This window comes from Trichosurus vulpecula, chromosome 5, assembly GCF_011100635.1.
Source record: "Trichosurus vulpecula isolate mTriVul1 chromosome 5, mTriVul1.pri, whole genome shotgun sequence".
NCBI classification, from domain to species: Eukaryota; Metazoa; Chordata; class Mammalia; order Diprotodontia; family Phalangeridae; genus Trichosurus; species Trichosurus vulpecula.
Window position 1 is genome coordinate 236,743,383 of NC_050577.1, and position 23,649 is coordinate 236,767,031.

The 23,649-nt window shown below is 38.6% G+C and overlaps 1 protein-coding gene across 1 annotated transcript in view; it reads right to left on the reverse strand.

Annotated features, from left to right (window-relative positions):
- Positions 1-23,649, reverse strand: part of OTOGL (otogelin like) — a 194,270-nt gene that overhangs the window by 136,305 nt on the left and 34,316 nt on the right. Inside the window, exons 13-22 of the mRNA XM_036761187.1 lie at positions 22,139-22,247; positions 20,996-21,042; positions 20,343-20,488; positions 18,877-19,000; positions 14,665-14,842; positions 9,150-9,274; positions 6,054-6,263; positions 2,936-3,101; positions 1,200-1,274; positions 184-236 (exon numbers count right to left, since the gene is read on the reverse strand). Coding sequence (XP_036617082.1) covers positions 184-236; positions 1,200-1,274; positions 2,936-3,101; positions 6,054-6,263; positions 9,150-9,274; positions 14,665-14,842; positions 18,877-19,000; positions 20,343-20,488; positions 20,996-21,042; positions 22,139-22,247 — 1,233 coding nt within the window. The remainder of the gene's footprint in view (positions 1-183; positions 237-1,199; positions 1,275-2,935; positions 3,102-6,053; positions 6,264-9,149; positions 9,275-14,664; positions 14,843-18,876; positions 19,001-20,342; positions 20,489-20,995; positions 21,043-22,138; positions 22,248-23,649) is intronic.

Consider the following 23,649-nt stretch of genomic DNA (forward strand, 5'->3'; position numbering starts at 1 on the left):
GGGACTTGAATCCAGATCTTTAGTCGAAAATCTGGTCTCTGTCCCTTCTCTTACACAGAGTAGGTGCAAAAGCAATACTGTTGAATTGAACACATGATTGCCATCAAGGCTACAATTGCCATGTTTAAACTAAACAGTAAAATGACAGTCTGGTCCAGAGGAAAGACTATTTCTATGACTCACCAACGGTAGCGGGGGAAGGCTCAGCACATTTCACTGTCCCATTTAAACACTGACTAATAGAAGCAAATAAATGATCGTTACAAGAATCATAACTCAAACCAATCTTTTTTTTTGTATTTCAAAAACTCTCAAATGTTCCAGAACTAGATGTCTACAGGTATGAGGGTGAAATCCTATACCTCAGTTTTCAGCAAGTAATAAGACTCAGGGTCATTCGACCAAACTATAGAGGCTGACCCCATGATCCTTTCCTGTAGCCTCATTTTAGTACAGAGGTGACCATGGGCTCTCAAAAGCTATGCCATCAGAGCATAAGCTAATCAGCAGGTCCTAGCAATAGTAAATGCTTCAAATATAAGGCCAGCAATGGATGTGAGAGAAGAAGAAGAAGAAGAAGAAGAAGAAGAAGAAGAAGAAGAAGAAGAAGAAGAAGAAGAAGAAGAAGAAGAAGAAAAGAGAAGAGAAGAGAAGAGAAGAGAAGAGAAGAGAAGAGAAGAGAAGAGAAGAGAAGAGAAGAGAAGAGAAGAGAAGAGAAGAGAAGAAAGAAGGGAAGGGAAGGGAAGGGAAGGGAAGGGAAGGGAAGGGAAGGGAAGGGAAGGGAAGGGAAGGGAAGGGAAGGGAAGGGAAGGGAAGGGAAGGGAAGGGAAGGGAAGGGAAGGGAAGGGAGAGAGAGAGAGCCAGGATGGCTAAGTTCTACATTTCTCATTGGAAAAAGGTTGGCCACAGGGTAATGGTGTTGATTAGGAACAGCCTTATCATGAAAAATATTCAGTTTCTCACACCAGTTGAGTTTCACCTTCTCACTACAAGTCCTACTTGTGCAGAATGAACGTAAATCCCCCTTTTAACAAAAAGTACAAATCCCATGGATTTCTCACCAAAGGCTGATTGATATACACAATGCCTCCTATATTTTTTTTATGATTCAGATTAATTTTTTAAATTGTCACATTACCAAAATGTGTATCCTGAGTGTTAATAACATACTAAGCACAAACCCCATATCAGAAACATACCATAAGCCAGTTGGTGTGGCTACAAGCTCTCCAGGTTGATATTGACTGCCTCTATAAAGGCAATGGCAGCTAAATCTGTAAAAACCAATGTTTTAAAATTAATAACTCATAAAGAAATGGGAGATAATAAACAAGATCTCAAAATTGTATATGATAGGAGTAATTTTTCTTTACATTTTAAGGTGGGCATTATTACATGATTCTATTAACAAAAAAGCAAAGAGAGTTTATATAAGGAGTACTTTTTGAAGACAACTTTGAATGATTTTCTTTTCAAAATAAAACTTAAATGTCTTTTTCATTTAGGCCACAGATTGTACAGAAAAAGCTGCTTTTCAAGGGGAAATTTTTTAAAAGATGACTAGGATAGGCTTTTTGCCTATGTGTTAAACTAAAACACAATTGGACTTTAAATACGAAGGTCTAGATTCCAAACTCAGCACCAATTCTTTCTAGGCTCACAAAAATAACAGTAGTAGTTAGGATGTCAAGGAGTTAAATCTGGGAGGGACAAGTCACTTAACCCTCTCAGAGTTAGTGAAATTGAAAAAACAGTGCTTAAACTACCTCCATCCACAGTTATTGTAAGGACAACAGTTTGTAGACCATAATGCACTGACATTGCTTGGTTAGCATGGACACCTTTACCCAGAGGGAGAAGGAAAGCATATAGAAAGAGCTGGAATAGAATTCCTGATGGGCCCAGCAAGTGCGACCACTGATCACCAAAGGCATTTTACCCACCTATTTATATTCTGATCTAGCTTGCCTTTGACCGGTCTAAGATTGGTGGATATCAAGAGGAATTCCAGCTCCCAATATAAACCCTGACTTTCCCAGGCTATTGCAATCAGCCTGAACTTGAACAACTCCTGATGCGACTTTGAGATTGCTATATCGAAGTTTAGGAAGGAAATGAGGACCATGGTGGACTTTGTTTGCTATAGGCTAAGAGCAAGGTCTTACCAAATCTCAAATAAATCTCAAATTTAAGATTATTTGCAAAGAAAAGAGGAGAAGAAAGTCAGAACCAGGATGGCTAAATTCTTAATTGTTCATTATGAGACAGCCACAGGGTGATGATCAAATAAATTGATATTTATTTTAATATCAATAAATTATATCTGAGAAGCATTGAGACAGTGGGTAGAAAGCTGGCCATGGATCTAAGAAGATCTAAGTTTAGGTCCCTCCACTAGCACACAACTAGCTGTGTTTATGACCCTGGACAAGTCACCTAAATGCTCTAAAACTATGACTTGTACAGCAATTGCTGATATGAACTGACATAGGCAGTTTGTTCATTGAGAATTCCCTCTACCAATGAGATCACAGGTCCAGCCCCACCCCTCCACCCCACCACTCCCAAAGTTTAACTTAGTAACTTTCTTGTAAGCATAAGTTTTCCTATCCTAGCTAGCTCCAAATAACAAGGACTATAGAGATGTGAGCTTCTGATATTATCCTGATAAAGTCTTTTAAGGGAAATGCTGAGTGTCAGAAACAAAAATTCCATTACACTTAACCATTTGTCACTGTTGACCTCTACTTTGCAGGTGCAGGTAGAAACAAACCTTAGGATGAAGATGTAATTTTAACCCACTAAAAAAGAATTTGTAAAAGGAAATCAAATAAAACTGAGGAGGATAAACAGAACTAAGCCCAAAAGCCTGTGGAACCGTTTTGTTTTCTGAGGGATATAGAAAGAGATCATACAGGATGCTTTTAAGACTTACATGGGCACACAAAAATTAATTGCTTCGTCAAAGTATTTGCCTTCTGGACAATTACAGCCTTCAACACAATCATCATCACAGATCTCCATGGAGGAAAGAGAGGCACAGGAGTGACGGCAGAAAGATGAACAGGGATGGTATAACATGCCTTTCTGGCAGACCACAGCTGAGGAGAAAGCATCATCATTCATGAGCTATTTCTACAGCTATTCCAGTCTCTGTAGAGACTGGAAACATTCTCTAGTGCTTTGTGTACCTTTGATCAATGTGAAATACGAATGTCAGAAATAATTAGCATCAATATGCACATGAAAACTCTGGATTCCTGGAAGTGGAAGGACCTCAGAAGTTCATCTATCTGAATCTTCTGCCTCCTGCCTAGCTTTAAGGCTATAATGAAGCCACTGGGGCAGATGTTAGCAATTTGTTTTTCGAAACATTTCCGGGGATGGAGATTCCACGACCTTCTTTGGGAGCCTGTTTTACAGTTTAGTTACTTAGACAATCAAATTCTTCTTAATTTCTAAGTAAGTTTCTTGTCACTGTAACTTGCCTTCTTGTTTTGTTTTTCCATGGAGGTAAATAACTGTGGACATTATCCTTCTTACCATAATTTTTAAACTTGTCAATGTTAGTCATGTAGTTTCCAACTAAAATCACCTCCACTCCTTTCATTCTCTACTCATTGATTAAGTTTTCTATCACTGCAGGCATTCTATGAAGTTCCAAAATGATCCCGTTTCTCTACCTTTCTCCCTATTGTTCTTTAGTCACCAGTTGGCATAGCTAGCCATTAACTTTTTCCCATTCACTAAAAAAGTCCAGGTGCTGGGACTTCCCATGCCCACCCTGGTGGTCAATTAATCTGTCTGGCTTTAAAGGGAGTATGGTGGAAGTGGTAAGCTCTCTATGGTTCTTAGAGAAGTGAGCAGCCTTTTTCTTTTGGGTAATTTTGTTCTGTGGGAGAAGGAATATGAAAATAAAAAAGTATTTAAGCCAAATAAAGAGGAAATTCTGTACATGTTAAGAAATAGTGAAAAAGGTCAGAAGAGTTCAAGGAAGAGAAATTCAGGAAAAATTGAGATACATTTGAAGAAGGAAAATCTCTAAGTCCAGATGCTATTTCTGGGACCTGCCTAATGTTGCAAGATAAACACGATTAAGGAAGATTAAGGAAAATATAAAACTTGAGACTAATGAAAGGAAATGGAATGAGGTTGTCATATTTAAACCAGTTGGTTAGAGTTGCAATATGAATATAGACAAGTAGTATTTAAAAACAAGAACACTTGAAATCTCAACCAGAATGGAAATGAGGGAAAACTGTGCAATGAATTGCATTGAGTGCAACTCTCAATGATATCTGAAAAAGTAGGAAATAGGAGAAGTTTCATAAGATTGGAAAAGGAAATCAATAACGGTAGGTGGGTTGGGGTGGGAATGAAGTTGCTAAGCTGTTGTTCAATGAGCCTGACTGCAATTACTGAGAAAATTTCAGAATGGATCATTTAAGAAAAATTAGTAAATTTATCCAAGGGGATGCAGTGAGTACAAAAGACTTAATGCTTCATCAAGAATAGGTCATACTAGACTAAACTTAATGCTTTTCTGATAGAATGACTGAATTGGTAGGTGAGAGGAACACTATGGGTACAGTTTAATTAAATTTTAGCAAAGCTTTTTGATAAAGTTTCTCATGTTATTCTTGGGAAGCAGATAAAAAGATGTACACTACACAGCAATACAGTTAGATGTGTCCCTGTTGGATGTCCAGACTCAAACGGTAATTATTAATGGTTCAACTTAGCAGGAGATCTCAAGTTGAGTACCCCAGGCATCTGACATTGGCCCTCTGCTGTTCATCAAATTTAGAGATGACACAGATGGAAGAGATAGCTAATACATTGGATGACAGAGTCAGGATCTGAAAATCTCTTCCAGGCTACAACAATTGCTTAGAATTGAAGAAGATGAAATCCAATAGGGATACATGTTGAGAATTGTACTGGCACAAAAATTTAAGTTGGCTACTAGGAGATGGGAAGGAGGATATGGTTAGATGGAACTTTCTCTAAAAAAGATTTGAGGATTTTAGTGGACTCCAAACCCCTGAGAAGATGTAAAAAAAATTATGTAATCTTGGACTGTATTAGGAGGTATGACTTCCAAGACTGAGGAAGTGATACTCCACCTGTATTCTGCCTGCCTCAAACCTCATCATGAGCATCATGGGCATAAGAGCTTAAGAAGGGAGTTGGTAAGCTTGAAAGTGGCCAGAGGAGGGGAACCACAATGAGGAAGGGCTTTAAGTCAATGTCATTTATATAAATCAGGTTGAATGAACTAGGGATGTTTTGTCAGGAGAAAGAAGATTCTGGGGTGCCTTCAAAGCTGTGTTCAAGTATTTGCACGGCAATGATGGGGAAGGGGAGCTGGATGCGTTCTGTTTGAAGCAGAAGCAGAGTTTAGAAGCTGCAACAGCAAATTTAGACTTGTTGTCAGAGAAAATTTCCTAACAATTAGTTAAGAAATGTAATGTGCTGCCTTGATAGATGATGGTTTCCGCCTTCTCGGAAGTCTTCAAGTGAGGGATGAATGACCACTTGTCAGATAAGTTGCAGCCAGGATTTCTTTCATGTGTGAGTCTGACAAGATGGCTGCAGAGGTCTCTTCTCACTCTTGAATCTGTGATCGTATCCCTTAGGTCTCTCCCTATTTGGGTGGTCATTTTGTTAGTCTTAGGAGTGCAGTTGGTTAATCAGAATTGGCTCTTGAGCCCCTACCTACTGGAAACTCTCCCTCCCTGATTTTGCTAAATTTTATTAAGATCCTGTTATGACTAGTGTGAGATTTAAGAAAACTTACCCATGACAAATTTGATTTGTGAAATAACTTTAAGTTATCTATCATAACCGATGCAACTATTATGATTTCAATATTGGGCCCCTTTGTTCATTTGCAATTATAGGGACAAGAAGTTTAAATTCCCTTTTTTTCAGTTCCATTACATAAAGGAACAGACAAGTAAATACACCATACCTTTCCTTAACACACAGTTGACCAAAATGTACTGGCTTTCTCTGACACCCTTTCCAATTTTGAGAAAAGGAATGCTCACCACAGAAGGAGACATGAGACCGGAAATCAATGAAAATGCCATGCTTGCTACAGACATAGGCGTAGTGCCCCAGGGCATTACATAAACAGCTGCTTCCACACTTGCACGCATCAAAACGGCAGAGCTGATAGTACAATCCCGGACTGACGGCATCGTGGCATAGAGCAAAGAGCTCTTGGTTGATGACATCACAGTGGGCAGCATAGCCAACTAGGAAAGAATGAATCCTTTTTCAAAACTCTTGTAAACCAGGAAACAGAACATTCCTTCCTAGTCTCTAGTTTCTTTCAAAGCACCTCCTATGCAAAGCACTTCTCCTTTCCTCCATTTTTTAGTGTCCTTTCCCCTTTAAAATTGCTTTCTATTACTTTGGATATGCCTGAATCTACTCGTCTCTCTGCGTGTTATATCACGTCATGGCTTCATAGCAACTTGAGAGAGCAGATTGTTAAATTTCCACTATGAGCATTTACACCTCGGAAATTCGCAAATACTACAAATCAGGACTTGATTGATTGTTTTGTCTAGATTTTAAAAAGTGATAGGAAATTGTTAACAATCCAGATAAAATTTAAAACTGTGTCATGCATGTTTTGGTGGGGGGAGGTGGTTGTTAAACATTCACTGGCACACTCCTCCATGTCATTTACCCCTCAGGAGAAAGTAAGCTCATTCCAGTCAGGTACTGTTTTCTGTCTTTGTATCCCTAGCACAGAGTCTTGCACATTGTTTTTGTTGTTCAGTCATTTTAGTTGTGTCCCACTCTTTGTGACCCCATTTGGAATTTTTTTGGCAGAGATACTGGAATGGTTTGCCATTTCCTTCTCTAGCTCATTTGACAGATGAAGAAATTGAGGCAAACATTATTAAGTGACTTGCCCAGGGTCACACCTCTAGTAAGTATCTAAGGCCATATTTGAACTAAGGAAGATGAGCCACCTAGCTGCCCTCTTGAACATAGTAGGCTCTTTATAAATGTTTGTTATAGCAAACTGAATTAAGTCATTTCATCAATTGATTGATTAAACTAGGTCTCTTCCCATTAAAAAATATTTCAAGGGCAGACCTGAATGCTTTTGTTTTAAATATGTTATATTGAATATATTTGTCACATTTATAATATTAAATATAAAAATTTGCATATTAAGTATTAAAATTTTGTTATGTTAAATATTCACTAGTGAACTCACAGTTTGAGCATTTTTATGTTACCTGGAGGTTTTTTTAATAACAATGTTTCTTATAACAGGAATTGATATGTCATTCTTGTTTGACAATAAATCCATTAAATAGGAGAGTGATGTTATCAGATGAATACTTTTAAAAAATGCTTTGGCAGCTGGAGTCGGGGGAGGCATGTAACACCAAAAAGAAGGCTATTGGCCACAGTACGTATGAAGAGTGATCAGGGTGAGGAGGGGGTGTATGTGAAAAATGTGGTGCAGATAGAAATGATGGGGTTTAGGAAGTAATTGACTATGGGAAGTGGGTGAGAGTAGAGTTGGGAAGGAAGCTGCTAATCTGGGTGACCACAAAGATGGGGGTGCCTTAGACAGTAGCAAGAAAATTAGGTAGACAGCGAGTTGGAGCAGAGTAGAAGGTAATGAGTTAGTCTGGGATGTGTCCAGTTTGAGGTGTCTATAGGACAGTCAAATCAAGATATCCAGTGGACAGTTGGTAATGGCAAACTGAAGTTCAGAACAGAGACTAGGGTTCAATACATAGATCTGGGAATGATCAGTCTAAGGTTGGTTATTGAACCTGTGGCAGCTAACAAGGAGTAGACAGAAAGGAGGACTAATACTGAGCTTTGGGTTATACCTATATTAGTGGGTGTGACAAAGTCTTCATGGGCAGCTAGGTGGTACAGTGGATTTTTGCTGGGCCTAGCATCAGGAAGACCTTTCTTTGCTTTAGGTCTTCATCTGCAAAATGGGAACACAATGGAGAAAGAAATAGCAAACCATTCCAGTATCTTTGCCAAGAAGACTCCATGCATACTTCATGGGGTCATGAAGAATTGGACATCCCTGAATGGCCCCACAACAACAAAAATGAGAGTGTTGGACTGTATGACCTCTGAATTCCCTTCTGGCTCTATCTATGATCTTTGGAACTCAATTTGTAGCCTGCCATTCTTTCCACTATCCTGTTTTGTAGGTCCATACTGGACATATAGAACTCCATAAAAACATCCGCGAAACAGCATTACAAAGTCCATAGCAAAATAGATGGGCTTCCTTCTTGATTTGCAGTCAATGTTACCAACATATTAGAAGCAAACCACAGGAACATATTTATGCTCCACAAATGAAAGAATAAGTTAAAAGTATATGTAAATATATGTATATACACATACAATATCTAATACACATTTTACACCAAATGACTCTATGAAGAGCCTAAAAATCCCATTTAAAGCCAAATGTGCAGTGTTTATTTACATCCTCAGCCTTTCCTTTAAGGGAAGGATAGCCAGACATTCTTGGCTTGTGGGTTGCCCAGACGTTCCAAATTGGAGCACTGAGATAAAACAACTTCACTTTGCTGCATCCTAGATCTCACACTGCTTGCTGAGGTCACAGAGTCCTTGCTGACTGGCTTATTTCTCCATTATTTACACTCTGAGCCTGGACCTGTTATCTGATGGCAAGAAAGAGACACAGCCAGGTATTTGTACATTTGGCTGTAATACAATGGAACCACAGTTGGAATATGGCAGGTCTCCTAGGACTGACATTTTCCAACTGTGAATGTACAAGATGGTATCAGAGCATTCTGAGAGGGTCGGAGGTGAATAATACACTCTTGAATACACAAAATGGACAAATGTATGAGTATGAAGTAAATTAAAAGCAGCCATTTTCCCCCAGTGGTCTTTTCAAAGGGCTTATTTTCAAGAAAGGAACATTAAGATTTTTTTAAATTCTTAGTGTATTAGTAATATAACACAGTAAGTGTATGTAGAAGCAATTGTTTTGATTGTGGTTATAGAAAAACAGAATTGAAATTCACCACCCAGTTAGTGCTCAGCCCCAACATGTTGCTAATGCCCAGAAGAATCCCCCAAGGTTATATCTTCATCCGAAGGCTTACTGTTTTCTTGGTTGATGTTACATGGGTCTAACAGAGGAACTCTAACAGGTGCAAAACAAGCTGAGGAAACTTTCCATGCATTTCCATGGAGCTGTGGGGTCCCTTCAATCATACCTCCTGGAGACCTAAAAAAGAAAAGAAAAGGATAAGGAAAGTACATCTGGTGGCTGATTGTAATATTTCTCCTAGTTTCTTCTTCTTGGTTTGGATTCTCTTGTGGATGCTTCTATTCCGAATGAAGGATGAAGGAAATTTTAGTCCATCCTTTAAGAGGTTTGCCAAGAATGAGCTGCAGAGAAAATCTTTGCTCGTGCCTAAACCTTGAAGTTTAAAGGGTATGTGCCTCTTCTAAATCCTCAAAATGAACACATTGACGCTTTCTGATCCAATATTAACACCTGTCTTTTGCCCTTTTTTGTATCCCCTACATTTAGCACACTACCTGCCATATGGTAGGTACGTTAAAATGCTCGTTAACTGACAAACCAATATTACTGAGGCACCATGCTCTTTACGTGATTGTGAGTCATTGATTGGAGTTAGGTATGCACATACAGACAAACTTGACAGTCTCAGCTCATCCATCAGCTCAGGTCAGTACCAACTAATTAAATGTTTTAGCCCTGGTACAATTCGACTACAGCTACATAGATACAGCCTCTCATTGCAGTGTGTTCAGGAAGAAGGGGGCCCAAGAGGAGTAGTATTTCAGGTAGGCTGGTGGCCCAATGGATGCAGTGCTGGCTTAGAACCAAGAAGACCTAAGTTCAAATCCAGCCTCTGGCACCAACAAGCTGTGTGAACCTGGACAAGTCATTTAACCTCTGTTTACCTGTATTTCTTCATCTGTAAATGTGTAAAGACCGTCTCCCCGGGTTGTTGTGAGGATCATATGAGATAGTATTTGTAAAGTGCTTAGCACAGTGCCTGGCACATGGTAGGTGCTAGAAAAGCATTAGCTCTTTTTACATCTTCTAGCATTTTAAATTCCCCATCCCCATTTTGGATAGGTAGTCATGTGCTGATAAATGTTTAACAACCAGCTCTCAAGAAAAAAAGTATACATGACACACCTTTAAGTTTAATTTGCATTATTAACATTTTCTCCATCATCTACTTAAGCCCCTAGATAATCATCAAAACAATAAATCAACCTCTGATTCATACCATTTGCCAATTTCTGAGGTGTAAGTGCTCCCTTTGAAAATTTAACAACTGGCTCTTTGGTTTGAGCTAACTCCAGCACACCCCTGCAAACCATTCTAGAATGCTGCCTTCCTTTCCCACCCTCTTTGATGTCTATTCTCCATTTCTCTTCTTTTTCTGTTCTCCTTGTCTTTCTACATTCCTAAAGCTCAAAGATGCAGCAGATCTAGGCAGAGTGAAGAGTGGGGTTAAGGTTGCTGGGAGCAATCCCCATGAGTTTTTGCCTATCACATTTCATTTAAATGCTCTTAGGATCAGATGAAAAGTTTAAGAGGGACAAGATTTATTATATTTTTTTTCTTTTTGAAGGATAAATACTACCATTTCCATTGTTGACTTACTATAATAACCCACCTAAAAGCAATTTTCAAGTGATTAAAATTGTCCGTTCAACTTTGTTTGCCATGGCATACTGATTCCTTGTGAGGCAGAGGAATTTGACTTCAAATACCAGAAAGTTAAACAATGCTCATGAGTCATCTCTTCCCCTGAAATAATGTCCCACGTTGACATAATTCTTGATTGTTTGCACATGGAAGAGGTTGAGGCCTCAGAATTAAGTAGACAGTTCTACCCTCTAGTCTGGGTTGACTGCTAACCTATTCTGACACACATCAGAGCAAGAAAGTGGATTGAAATAATCTTTTTTTATGGTACTCAATATATTTCTGTTGTACAAACAGAATAATAACCAATGTTAATATTCTCTCTAAAGACATAACTGAATTAGTAACATAACTGAATTAGTAATACGAAAATTGAATGAACCACATCTGAGATGAGATAAAAGAGACAGTCAAAAGTATGTGTATAATCATGATTATTGTAGCATTCCTCATGTACCCAAATGGATCTGTGGTAATATACATCACAACCCACCCAAGCCTGCCCATCTTGTGTGGTTCCTGTCTGCCTCCTGGTAGGTTCACCACAATAGTACCCTCAATGTTTCAGAAGCCTTCCTTGACTTCTCCTGACATTGCAAGGATACCATTGGTCCACTCTGGCCCTCTACCTGTCATCCCTCGGCCTTGCCACATGTTCAGCCCAACTGCTTTTGTCTTCTACTTAAATTAGCACTTAATCCCTTGATGACATTTTTATTTCTGTTATTCAGGGTACAAAAATTATGAATAGGAGACTTCTAACACCCATCATGCACTTCTCCTTGTAACCTGAGAAATTTAAAATTCTTCAGAGACTATCATATTCATTGTCTTGTAGCCACGAACTTAGGTATATCTGAATTCAAATTTGGCCTCAGATACTTCCTAGCTGTGTGACCTTGGGCAAGTCACTTAATCTCTATCTGCCTTGGTTTCCTCAATTGTAAAATGTGGATGATCATAGCACCTGCCTCAGAGGGTTGTTGTGAGGATCAAATGAGATAATGTTTGTTAAAAGTGTTGAGCACAGTGCCTGGCACATAGTAGGTACTTATTCCCTTCCTCTCTTTCCCCTTCCATATAAAAATACTATTCTAATTACCACAATTAGTTATTAAGATAAAAGCTAACTTTTCCTTAGTTCTTATCTTCATGATATTCTTCCTGCCTGCAATATCATTCCTAACTAGTCACATCCTACCCATCCTTCAAGGACTAGTTTACGTTCTGTGTCTTCTGTAGACCCTTGTCCAATTATTTCAGATCACCCTGATAGTTCCCACTTCAGAACCCCTACTGCCATAAACTAAGGTTGGGTAACTTGGGCATATTACCCCTAGGATTCCAAAATATATGGAGCTCTGAGAGCAGAAAATTTTCAACTTAACATCTGGTTAGCAGGAATAAATGACAAAGCTAGGGACTGAATCTACGATTTCACTAGGGAACTCCTTGAGTGAGGAAACCCCACTACCAATGCAGGTAGCACCTTCTATGCCCCTTACTAACATCCGATAGTTGCCTGGAGCACTGAGAAGTCACACAAAGTCACACAGCCTGTATGTGTTACATGTAGCAGGAATAATTAAAATAATTAATTAAAATTCTTGGCCCAGCCCAGTCCCACCTGGCTCCTTCACCCAGTGCTGGCCTCCCCTGTAGCATCTTCCTACTGTCCTAGAGTTTCTGGTACAGGGAGCAGGTTTCCTGGGATCTCTGTCTTCCCCTGATAATATTGTGTCATTGTGTCGTAAAGTCTCTTCTTCTATGGGGCTTTGTGTCACAAGGTCAGAGATCTTGCTCCCAAGGTCTCTTGTCCCTTCTACCTGAATTGTAAAACATTGTTTGGAAGGCACCATTTTGGCTGCTTGATGCAGGTGTAAAAATCACCAGGGATATCTGTGCCACCACATAACACACTTAAATACTTAAAGAGCTCTGTGACTTCCTCAGTATAGGTACTCCCTTTACTGGCACACCTCCTTGCCTAAGTAGGTAGAGCCAAAAAAGGATCATTCCCTATGATCAACCTTCTGAAGATGGGCCCACCATCTAGGATATTATCTAGACTGTTCCTTGAATAACAGAGACATACATACTCTGGCACTAGGGTTATACAGGGAGTGGGTCTAGCCTGATGTGACCTGCCATAGCCTTGCAGAACCTGGGTTTGCTGCTACATCACAATGAGGATCGCTGTGCGCTATAAGGGCAATGAACTTTGTGGAGTCAGAAAGGTCTGAGTCCAAATCTAGCTTCTGACAAACAGTGATTTTGGGCAAGTCACAAAGCTTCTTTGAGACTCCTTTCTTCATCTACAAAATGAGAGGATTGGACTAGATGATCTCTGTGGTTTCTTCCACCTCTAAATTTGCAATTCTGAGCTCTGGACTTAGTAGTGGGCAATGTAGGTTACCTTTTAGCACAAAGAGGAGCAGGCAAGTCAAAAGACACAAAATTATACTTGGTCCTTCAAGGAAGTTTTAAATTTTGGTCATTTTTTATATATCAGTGCATGCCTATAACAACCCCTGACTCACAAGAGATGCTTTGTTGATTAATTGATCTATTTTAGTCTTATCTTCCCCAACTTAGCTCCTTAATGGCAAGAGGCCATTTTTCCAAAGTCTTCTGCAGGACCCAGGGTGCCTAGCCCAGAGCTGGGCAAGAAATAAGTGCTCAATGAACACTCATCAATCTTAAAAAGCTTAAAATCTAAAAAAGCTTAAAAGCTCAGAAGATTCCATGTTGTTCTCCATTTCTAGAAAGTGTGCACAGCAGCCAAAACTAAAGTAACTGAGAGACTAAAAAAGTTGTTTAGAAAAATTGTTATTATGTTGGATAGAGATGGTAAGCAGATCTGTGATTTTATTGGAATAGGGAACCCCTGAGTGAGTTCTCTACCTCTGCAAGCTGGCATTTTGCCCAGAGCACTGAGAGTCACCATTGGTCATACAGCCAGTAACTGTTGGGCGGGGAGAGAAAGGAGGATCTGAACCCAGGTCTTCGCAACCTCAGGACCTGTTCTCTATACACAGAAATATAAATGCATACGTATAGGTATGCATGTACCTATGTATGTGTCCATATATACATACACATATGTGTATATAGGGTATCATAAATGTCTTAGTACAGTTTTAAATTATTAAAACTTAAAATTGCATTAAGACTCTTAGGACACCCAATATGGGATGTGGGTGTGTATGTATGTGTACATACAACACACATATCTGTGTATATATCTATATACAGAGAAAGACAGAGAAAGAGACAGAAAGACAGACCTTGTTCCCATGCCAGGTGCTGGGAGTAATGCAAAGTATAAACAAAATACTATCCTTGCATTCAAAACTTACTCAAGCAAGTCCTTGTACTCACCAGACTCACTGTCCAGTCAGGGGAAAAGACAACAATAAAGACAGCTATGCTGTATGATATTGCATGATAAGTTCATTAGGAAATCAGAAAACAAAGTTAAAATGGGAGAGAGGGCATCATCAGCTAGCATGATCAGGGAAAATCTCCTAAAGAAGGCGGCATTTGAGATTGGCTCCAAAAGAAGCATTTAAGAGACCAAGATGGGAAGGGAAGGAATCTCCAGCATAGGAATCTCAAGGAATTGCCTGTGGCATGGAGGTTGGGAGAGCATGATATATATTTGAGAGACTGAAACTGTCCAGCTTAGCTGAAATGTACAGTACGTGGAGTGAAGTAAGAAGAGGTAAGATTAGAATGGTAGGGTGGCATCTGCTTCTCAATGGTCTTGAACACCAAGCAAGAAAATATTAAATGAAGTTGATATTTGAAAAGTTAGATTAATTTTTTAAATGCAGTTATATTCGTTAGTATAATAAGCATCTATTAGAGAACTTTAAGAGATCAGTCACTAGACTGAAGTTAGATACAAAGATAATACTTACATGAAATCATCCCTTATGTTCCCATTGAAAGTTCCACACAGACCCATTGTTCTTCTCTTCCAGTCAGTACTGAGTTGAATATAAAGTCTTGCCCCATCTTTAGCAAATATAATCTTTAAACCAAATCTAGTTTTCAGAGCAATAAACAAAGAGGACAGATTTCGAATTTCAACATGTCCTGCACAAGAAGAAAGCACATAAATAAGCTTGTTTAGTTGAGTTCAACAACTCTCCAGGATTTCCCAGGAAGCTCTAGGAATGATCTGAGATATTTCCATCTCTCAGGCATAAGTATTTTTCTCCTGAGATGTGCAGTGACCAAATATGTGGGCTCTAGAGGTCTGGAAGTATAAGGATCAAGGTAAGGATCTTGGAGCAGAGAAGTGATGGTATCATCCTTGGGTCTGGTGCCTTACTTGGCAGAGTCTGACTTAGAATTTAGGCTTAGTGTCAGGAGAAAAAACTTCCAAACTATTCAGAGCGGCCCAAAGTAGAGTGGGACACCTTGAAAGTTGGTGGGTTCCTCCACCTTGGAGGTCTTTAAGCAGAGTCTGAACAATTAATTGCAAAATATTTTATAATAAGCAGATAGATGGCACAGTGAATAGAGCACTGGGCTGGAGTCAAGAAGACTCATCTTTGTGAGTTCAAATCTGGCTCAGACATTCACTAGCTGTGTGACCCTGGGTAAGTCACTTAACCCTGTTTGCCTCAGTTTCCTCATCTATAAAATGAGCTGCAGAAGGAAATAGCAAGCCACTCCAGTATCTTTGTCAAGAAAATGCCAAATACAGTCATGAAGAGCCACATGACTGAACAACAACAAAAATTATAATGGGATGCCTTATAGGTTTGGGTTTGACTAGATGGCTTCTAATAGTTCTTCCAAACGTCAATTTCTATGATTTTGTAAATTCTGTAAATCTGTTTAATTGATGTCTATTAACAGGTTTAATATTAATCCCAAGGTTTACTGAGATAATATTTCACTCTCTGGACTAGCCCAGACTGTCGTTGAGTAGTGAGAATTATCTTTATCTTCCCCAGACTGAAATAACTATTCCAAAAAAAAAAAACAAACCCATATTTATAATGAAGTATATGAACATTCAGATTTATTGGCAGAAAATTAAGGGGTGATTATTCTTTAAATAGTAAATTCTCCTAGTGCATTAAAATATAATTCTATTAAGAAAAGAAAACAATTTGTACTCAATTTTCAGCAACTCATTATTGCATAAACATAAAACCAAGTGTAGTTTATACACTTGAAATTTGTATTAACCATAAATATAAAAAGTGTTTTCATGTTCATGGCTTCCATGACCCTATGGTATATAATTTTCTTCCTACTTCTCTTCTATTTCCATCTCTGGATCCTCTTCCTCCTTTTTTTTTCAGGAGAGGAAGTGAGAGAGGCAGACAGGAAAGTATTCACTCGGTGCTGCTAATCAACCTACCTTCTGAGAGATTTGCCTGGGACACTGAAAAAAGAAGTAACATGGTAATAATCTTCCAGCTCATATGTGTCAGGGGTAGGACCTGAACCCCAGATTGCCTTTTCCTCCTATAATCCCTAAATAGGGGGCTTTGCCATTTTCTCTTCTCATGAAGTTTGTTATTGTTCTTCAGTCATTTTCCAGGTGTGTCCAACTCTTTTTGTGACTCCATTTGGGGTTTTCTTAGCAGAGATACTGAAGTGGTTTGCCATTTCCTTCTCCAGCTCATTTTACAGATGAGGAAACTGAGGCAAACAGAATAAAATGGCTTGCCCAGGGTCACATAGCTAGTAAGTGTCTGAGACTAGATTTATAATCAGGTCTTTCTGACTCAAAGCCTGGCGCTCTATCCACTGAGCCACCCAGATCTTCCTGAAGTTATCTTGTATTATTTTTTAGTTTTTTTTTTTTAAATTTTGGAGGGGGGAAGGCAGGGCAATTGGGGTTAAGTGACTTGCCCAAGGTCACACAGCTAGTAAGTAAGTGTGTCAAGTGTCTGAGGTCGGATTTGAACTCAGGTCCTCCTGACTCTAGGGCCAGTGCTCTATCCACTGCGCCACCTAGCTGCCCCTATCTTGTATTTATTTTGTAAGTATTTTACATATATTTTTTATGTGTGGAGACATACCATGACAGAATGTAAGTTCCTTGAGAGCAAGGCTAGTTCATTTCTGTCTTTGTATGCCCAGCTCAGTCCCAGCAAATAACGTTCACTTAAATGCTTGTCGACTGACTTTCATTCTCCCCATAAGTCCCTTCCTTAAAGATCTCAGTCATTCTCATAGATTTAATTGTTTCCTATACACTGCTGACTACATTTACATCTTGTTACTTCTTTTCCCCAAGTCCCAGGGCAGGGTCTCCAGTTGCTTTCTGGGCATCTCCTCTGGAATGTCTTGCCAACACCTCAACTTCAATGTGCTCAATACGTAGCTCACCACCCTTCTTTCTATAGTATTCATTTACCTCCCAACTGGGTAAATGGTACTCTCATTTTCAAAGTCACTAGGGCTCAAAACTTTGTGGTCACTTTCAACTCATCCTTCTCCATTACCCATGATCCCCCTGCCATATTATATTTATACAAATATTATTGAAAGTGAACTGTGGTGGTAATTTTGCATTAGATGCTGTGGGAAATCAAAAATGCAGAATATGATGTCTCTGACCATAGATCTAAATTTGGAAGGGTCCTCAGCGGCCATCTAAGTCAATCTCTTCATTTTTACAGACCCCTCAGCTTAAGAGACTTGCACAATGTCACATGGGTATTAATCATCAGAGATAGGATCTGAACCTCAGTCATCACAGACTCTAGGGTCAGGGCCCCTTCCATTGTACCCAATTGGATCCTCAATGTTTACAGTCTAGTTGGGTAGACAAGGCATGCCCACATAAAAAGATAGATACATAAATGAGTGGTATGGACACTAGGTACTTCAGTAATTTGGAAATGAGAGAATCCTGTGGGATAGAATAGTTGCAGAAGGCTTCATGGAAATACTGGAGCTTCAGTAAGGTGCAATACATTGGTTCTCAACATTTTTTGTTCCTCAAGCCCTTTTTTAGGAAGAATAGCAAAATATGTGTTGAACTCCCATGTTAATTTAACACTTGAACCATTATCATAACCCCCTAAATGGTGTGAAAATAACTAAGCAAGAAGTATTAGTGTGGAAAATTAAATGGGGATGACAGAGGCAGAAAGGAGAGTGGACAACTCCATTTTCAGTCTCTCTCATCAGTGACCCAGTCTCTCCATTCTCACTATTACCCTGGTGTGTCTAGCCTGGATAACATTAATAAACATTTATACTGCACCTACTGTGTACCAGGTCTTTACAAATATTATCTCAAGTGACCTTCACAAAAACCCAGCAAGGTAAGTCTGTGAAGCTGCATTTGAACTCAGGTGTTTTTGAGGCCAAGCCCAGCACTCTACCCACTGCACCACCTAGCTGCCTAGATTCTTCAGACTCAGTACACAGAGCCACTCTCTAAGACTTTATCATGAGAAAAATGATCATTAAGGGCATTCTTCTTACAGGAAATGATGAAAATTGAAGTAAAGCAAAAGTGGGAAATAATACACAGCATACCCCCCAAAGTCTTAGCACAGTTTTAAGGAGCTCTGAAGGTATTAAATTTTAATAGCTTAAAACCGTTTCAAGACCTTTAAGACACCATATACCATTTTTACCACAATGTAAATGGAAGCAACAATAAAAAATTGAATTTGATCACCATGTAATTATAATGATCAAGTCTGACCCTGCAGAAAAGGTATGAGAATGCACCTCTCTCACTTCTTTGCAGAGGTGGGGGGCTATGGTTATGAGGCACTGCATGTACTATCAGACTTGACTGATGTATTCATGAATTGTGCTAAACTGTTTCTTTTCTTCCTTATTCTTTGTTTTAAGGGATAGCTCTAGGTGTGCCACCTCCAGTCATCCTGATGTGTATCCAGCCACTGGACCTGGATGGCTCCGGAGGAGAAAGTGAGGCTGGTGACTTTGCACAACCCTCCCTCACTTAAATCCAGTTCATTTGCATATCATAGCATCACCTTCCTGATGCCATGGTCCTCCTCGAGAATAAAGGGCAAACAATAACAAAGGATGCCTTTATGAGGTGGGAGGGATATACCAGGAAACCAAGGGGATATAAAAACAAGATCTCAATCAAAAAATATTTAAAGAGTGTTTCTTACCATTCAAACTAAAGCCCTGGTTCGGGCCTATGAGAATTTCACCTCCTCTATTAAGAATCACTTGTTTATTAAAATCATCCTCAAGAAGTAGTGCTACTGATTGCAGGCAGGCCCAGTCAAGGTTCTAAATACGAAACAGAAAATTGATAAAAAGACAAAAATGAGAAAAAGTATTGACCAAAATATAAATCCTTGGCACAAACAGTTGTAAATTGAAAGGGGCAATTCAAAACTTTAATTATGCCTTCTAATTCAGAAGCCTTCTGCCCAGAGTGTAGCTTAATGCCTGGCACACAGTATGCAGTAAATAAATGCTTGTTGGCATCTTCAATACAGAAAGTGAAAATAAGGAATTTTTTCAAGTGTCTGCATAAGGTTTCCTTTTGCATATAAAATGCATTGAGACCAGGCACATTTCTAAATGCATGCAGGTAATACATTACACACACACGCACACACGCACACACGCACACACACACACACACACACACACAGAGCAGCCAAAAGAAAACAAAAAAAGAAAGATTATTAACATTTAAACCTCTGAAACAGATTTAACTTCCTGACGTGCATTTTTTTAAAATGGCAAAACTCAATTGCACAGGATTGATGTGAGAATCTAATGAGATAATATTATCATGTTGTAAACTATAAATTACTATGTAAATATGAGTGTATACTTATTGTCATATATATAATCTTTTATTATTATTTTAAACACTTGATACTAAATGAAGCCAAATTAAGTGTTAAAGCTATAAGTCCACAAGCATTCATTAAGGGTTTGGGTTTTTTTTTTTTTTGCTTTTTGGCAGGGCATTTGGGGTTAAGTGATTTGCCCAAGGTCACACAGCTAGTACACGTGTCAAGTGTCTGAGGCCTCATTTGAACTCAGGTCCTCCTGACTCCAGGGCCGGTGCTCTACTCGCTGTGCCACCTAGCTGCCCCTCATTAAGGGTTTTTTAATGTGCCAGGCACTATGCTAAGCACTAAGGATACAAAGTCAGAATTTGACAAGATTAAATTTAGGGAGGTTGACAAAAGCCTCAGTTTCTTCCACTATTAATTATTCACATATTTATTAGTTCAAGAAACTCTATACAAGATAAATGTTCTAATACATTCAGAAATGCCTCATATCCATGTGGCAATGTACTAAATTTATTCAATCCTGTCACCAAAAGAATTTATCTCTTTAAGACACCTGTTCTAATGTAACCAAATACTTATTTCCCTTATGCAACCATGCATGAAAGGCTCAAAAATCTAAGGATGACAGAAATCACTTCTACAAAGAATAAAAAATTATTTGTGCCGTGTGGATTTGTTTCACTATTATTTTACTCATTTAATCAAGAAAAAACTTCCATTTACTTTCGTTACCAGGGTTGGGTTACATGACTTGTCATCTGAAATCTTTGAGTAGCAGAGTCGTTTTGATTTTTAATTAAGATTGTCTTTCTTACCGTATCACAAGGAGCCTGCTGTAGAGTGATTGTGAATTTATCTTTCCCAGTCCCTTTCACGAGAATGTACTGGCAGACACCAAAAAAGGTATAATGTCGACCATCAAAAGTCGTGAAATGAGAATCCCCAACCACTGAGCACTCAACTAGAAATAAAAAAGGGAGATAGATAAAGAGAAGAAAAACAACTCAGATCAGGGTAGAATAATCATATAACTTGATTATCAAAAGGTTAACTGTTCAGTACCTTAATTGATAAGTTGGCTGTTTTTGACAAGTTTCTGGAGCAAATTCCCAAATTATTCAGTCCAAATTTTTTTAATTCATCAAATGACATATTTCCCATTACTCTTATTACTTTTTACAACCCACTGCAATATTCTAATATGTTGTCAGAGAACCAGGTGAAATATTTCATTTAATTAAATGCTCCCTGGTTGTATCCTGATTTCTGGTTTATAAACCAATTTTTGGATTCTGGCATATTTTCTTACAGGTCATCATGACCATTTGCCCTTCTGTCCATCAGGGGCAGATCATACATAAATTCAATGTGTTTCCACAAAATCAGTACCATCCACTTCTCAGAGTTGACTCCTTTTCTATTTTTAGAGAAAATTGCACAATAGAAAAGTTAATAAATATAAGGTTACCTGGACAATCGAACTTTGTGCAATTCCAAGTTCCACCAACACAAACACTAAATGAGACACAATGCAGAATACTGTGTTAATATCTGTTCAAATATTATATTGATCAATATTCTGAAAAGAATGTTGATAGACTTTAAGGAAGTCAAGCTAAAAAGCCTCAGAAAAGGTGAAGTGATTGCCCAGAGCAGTAGTTGTCAAAAATTTTTGATCCTGCATCCCATCCATTAAAAAAGAGTTTTCGATCATGTACCCTTAATATGTATATACTTATTTATAAATCACATTTGTATACTATTCTACTGCTAATTATGTACTTTATAAGACATACACGAAATAGAAATCTTAAAAAAATGATATGAAAATGAGATATTTGATCCAAGAATAAATAGGAAACCACTGGAGTTATTGAGTAGGGGGATGGTGTGGTCAGATCTGAGTTTTAGGAAGATCATTTTGGCAGGTAAGCGGAGGATGGCTTGGAGAGGGGAGAGACTTGAGGAAGAGAGGCCAATTAGGAGCATATTGTATTAGTTTGGGAGAAAGGTGTTGAGGGCCTGAACTTAGGTAGTTGCTATGTGAGTAGACAAAATGGAACAGATACGAAAATTATGGAGGCAGAACAGATAAGATTTGGGAACTGATGGTCGACATTATATACAGGATGGTGGTGACTTTGAAAATAATATGAAAATTCGGAAAATGGGAGGAAAGATGTTATTATGAAATCTGCAACCCAGATCATAATTCATACATCTCTGCTCTTACCGTGTAAGTCACCCAAAGGGGAAAGCGTGGAGGCAAGACTCACTCACAGATCATACCCTAACAAAGAGCCTCCCCTCTGAGGGTCACTTTTGGTAGTCATGAGGTATTCTGGGAGACAGGATAGGGGTCGAATTTTTCCAATGGCTCTTGAACAGCTGCCATAGTTGGTGTCTGAGAATCCAAGGGTCAGAAGAGGAGAAGGGGTAGAGGTTGGGAGCTTTGCACAACAAAGGGAAAGGGCAAGGGAAGGGGAGTGTTGAGGGATGTGGATAGGCGTGATTGTGTTGAAGACATGCCCCATGATTGGTTATGACACAGGGAGTAGGAAGAGTGTTCCATCTTCCCACCTGAAACAATTAAAAAGAGAAAGTGACATACCATTCAGAACATTCTTGTTCAATTACTGAACCAACTGAATAAGATAATCCACGATAACTACACGGGCACTTTTCCAAGGCTACACAAGTTCCATTGTCCATTATGAGACCTGTGTGAAAGTATATATTTAAAGATAGTGCTTAAAATAAAGAACAAAGCATTCCAGTTCTGTCTCATGCTGTTTCTGCATCACATGGTCATATTTCAATCAATCAACAAGCATTTTATTTTAAGTTTTTTAAAATTTTTATTTTCACTTCCAAATTCTCTCCCTCCTTCTACCCTCTCACCTACCTAATAAAAGACAAGAAATATGATATTCATTAGCTATATAAAATCATGCAAAACTTATTTTCTTATTAGCCATGTTGCAGGGAAAGAAGAGCAGTGAGAAAGGCAAGAAAAATAAAGTGAAAAAAACATGTTTCAATCTACACTCAGAACTCATCATTTCTCTCTCTGAAGATAGATAGGGTTTTTCATCATGAGTCCTTTGGTATAGTCCTGGATCATGGTACTGATCAGGTTAACTAAATCTTTCGCAGCTGATTATCATTACAATTTTTCTTTTCCTGGGTACAAATTTCTCTTTGTTTCAGTTCACGTAAGTCTTCCCAGGCCTTTTTTCTGAAATCATTCCTTTCACCATTTCATACACTTATTTCCATATAATATAAAAAAGGGGTTGGATTTTTCTTCTTGCAAGCTGTTTTTTAAGGATCCCTGTGATTTCCCAAGCTCACTACCACTCCCCTATATATGTTAGGAAGCAAGCTCCTTGAGAGTCCCTTTGTATTCGTGTTGTGGGTAATTACCACAGTGCTTGGCACATAATCAGTACCTAATAAATATTTTCATTGATTATACAGAAATCTGGGTTGACAGGAGTATAAAGAGGGATGAAACTACAGATCTTCAAAGTATGAAAAAGAAACTGAGGTACAGTAGATTAAAACACACTCACATAGAGAGTCAATGGAGGACCTAGAAAACAACAATATCCATTTCAAGGCTCCATTTTTCAAACTTTCATTGAATCCAACATATTGAGTGCTTTGAAAGTGCTCACTGAGCTAAGCATTATGAGGAAGACAGGGGAAAGTGCTAATAACTTTCAGTCCTTGGCCTCAAGGAATTTACCATGTAGTTGAAGTAACAGCATGGTATAATGGACTTTGAGCCATGGAAACCAGGGTTCAAATCCCATGTACAACATTTAGTGACTGTGTGACCATAAAAAAATCACTTTACAGATCTGAACTTTAGTTTCTTCATCTATAAAATGGAAATAAGAAAATCCCTAGTCTCTATCTTACAGGGTCGTGGTGGAGCTCACTATAGGATGTATATAAAGTGCATAGCAAACTTCAAAGCAATAAAGGATGGTAGATTTAGAGCTGGAAAAAGTAAAGGAAAAAGAATTCCTTAAGCTTTTTTACTATTTTTTTCAGCCACTATGCTCAGTACTGTCTGGGGGCTGGGTACAAATAGAAATAAGCACAACAGTTCTG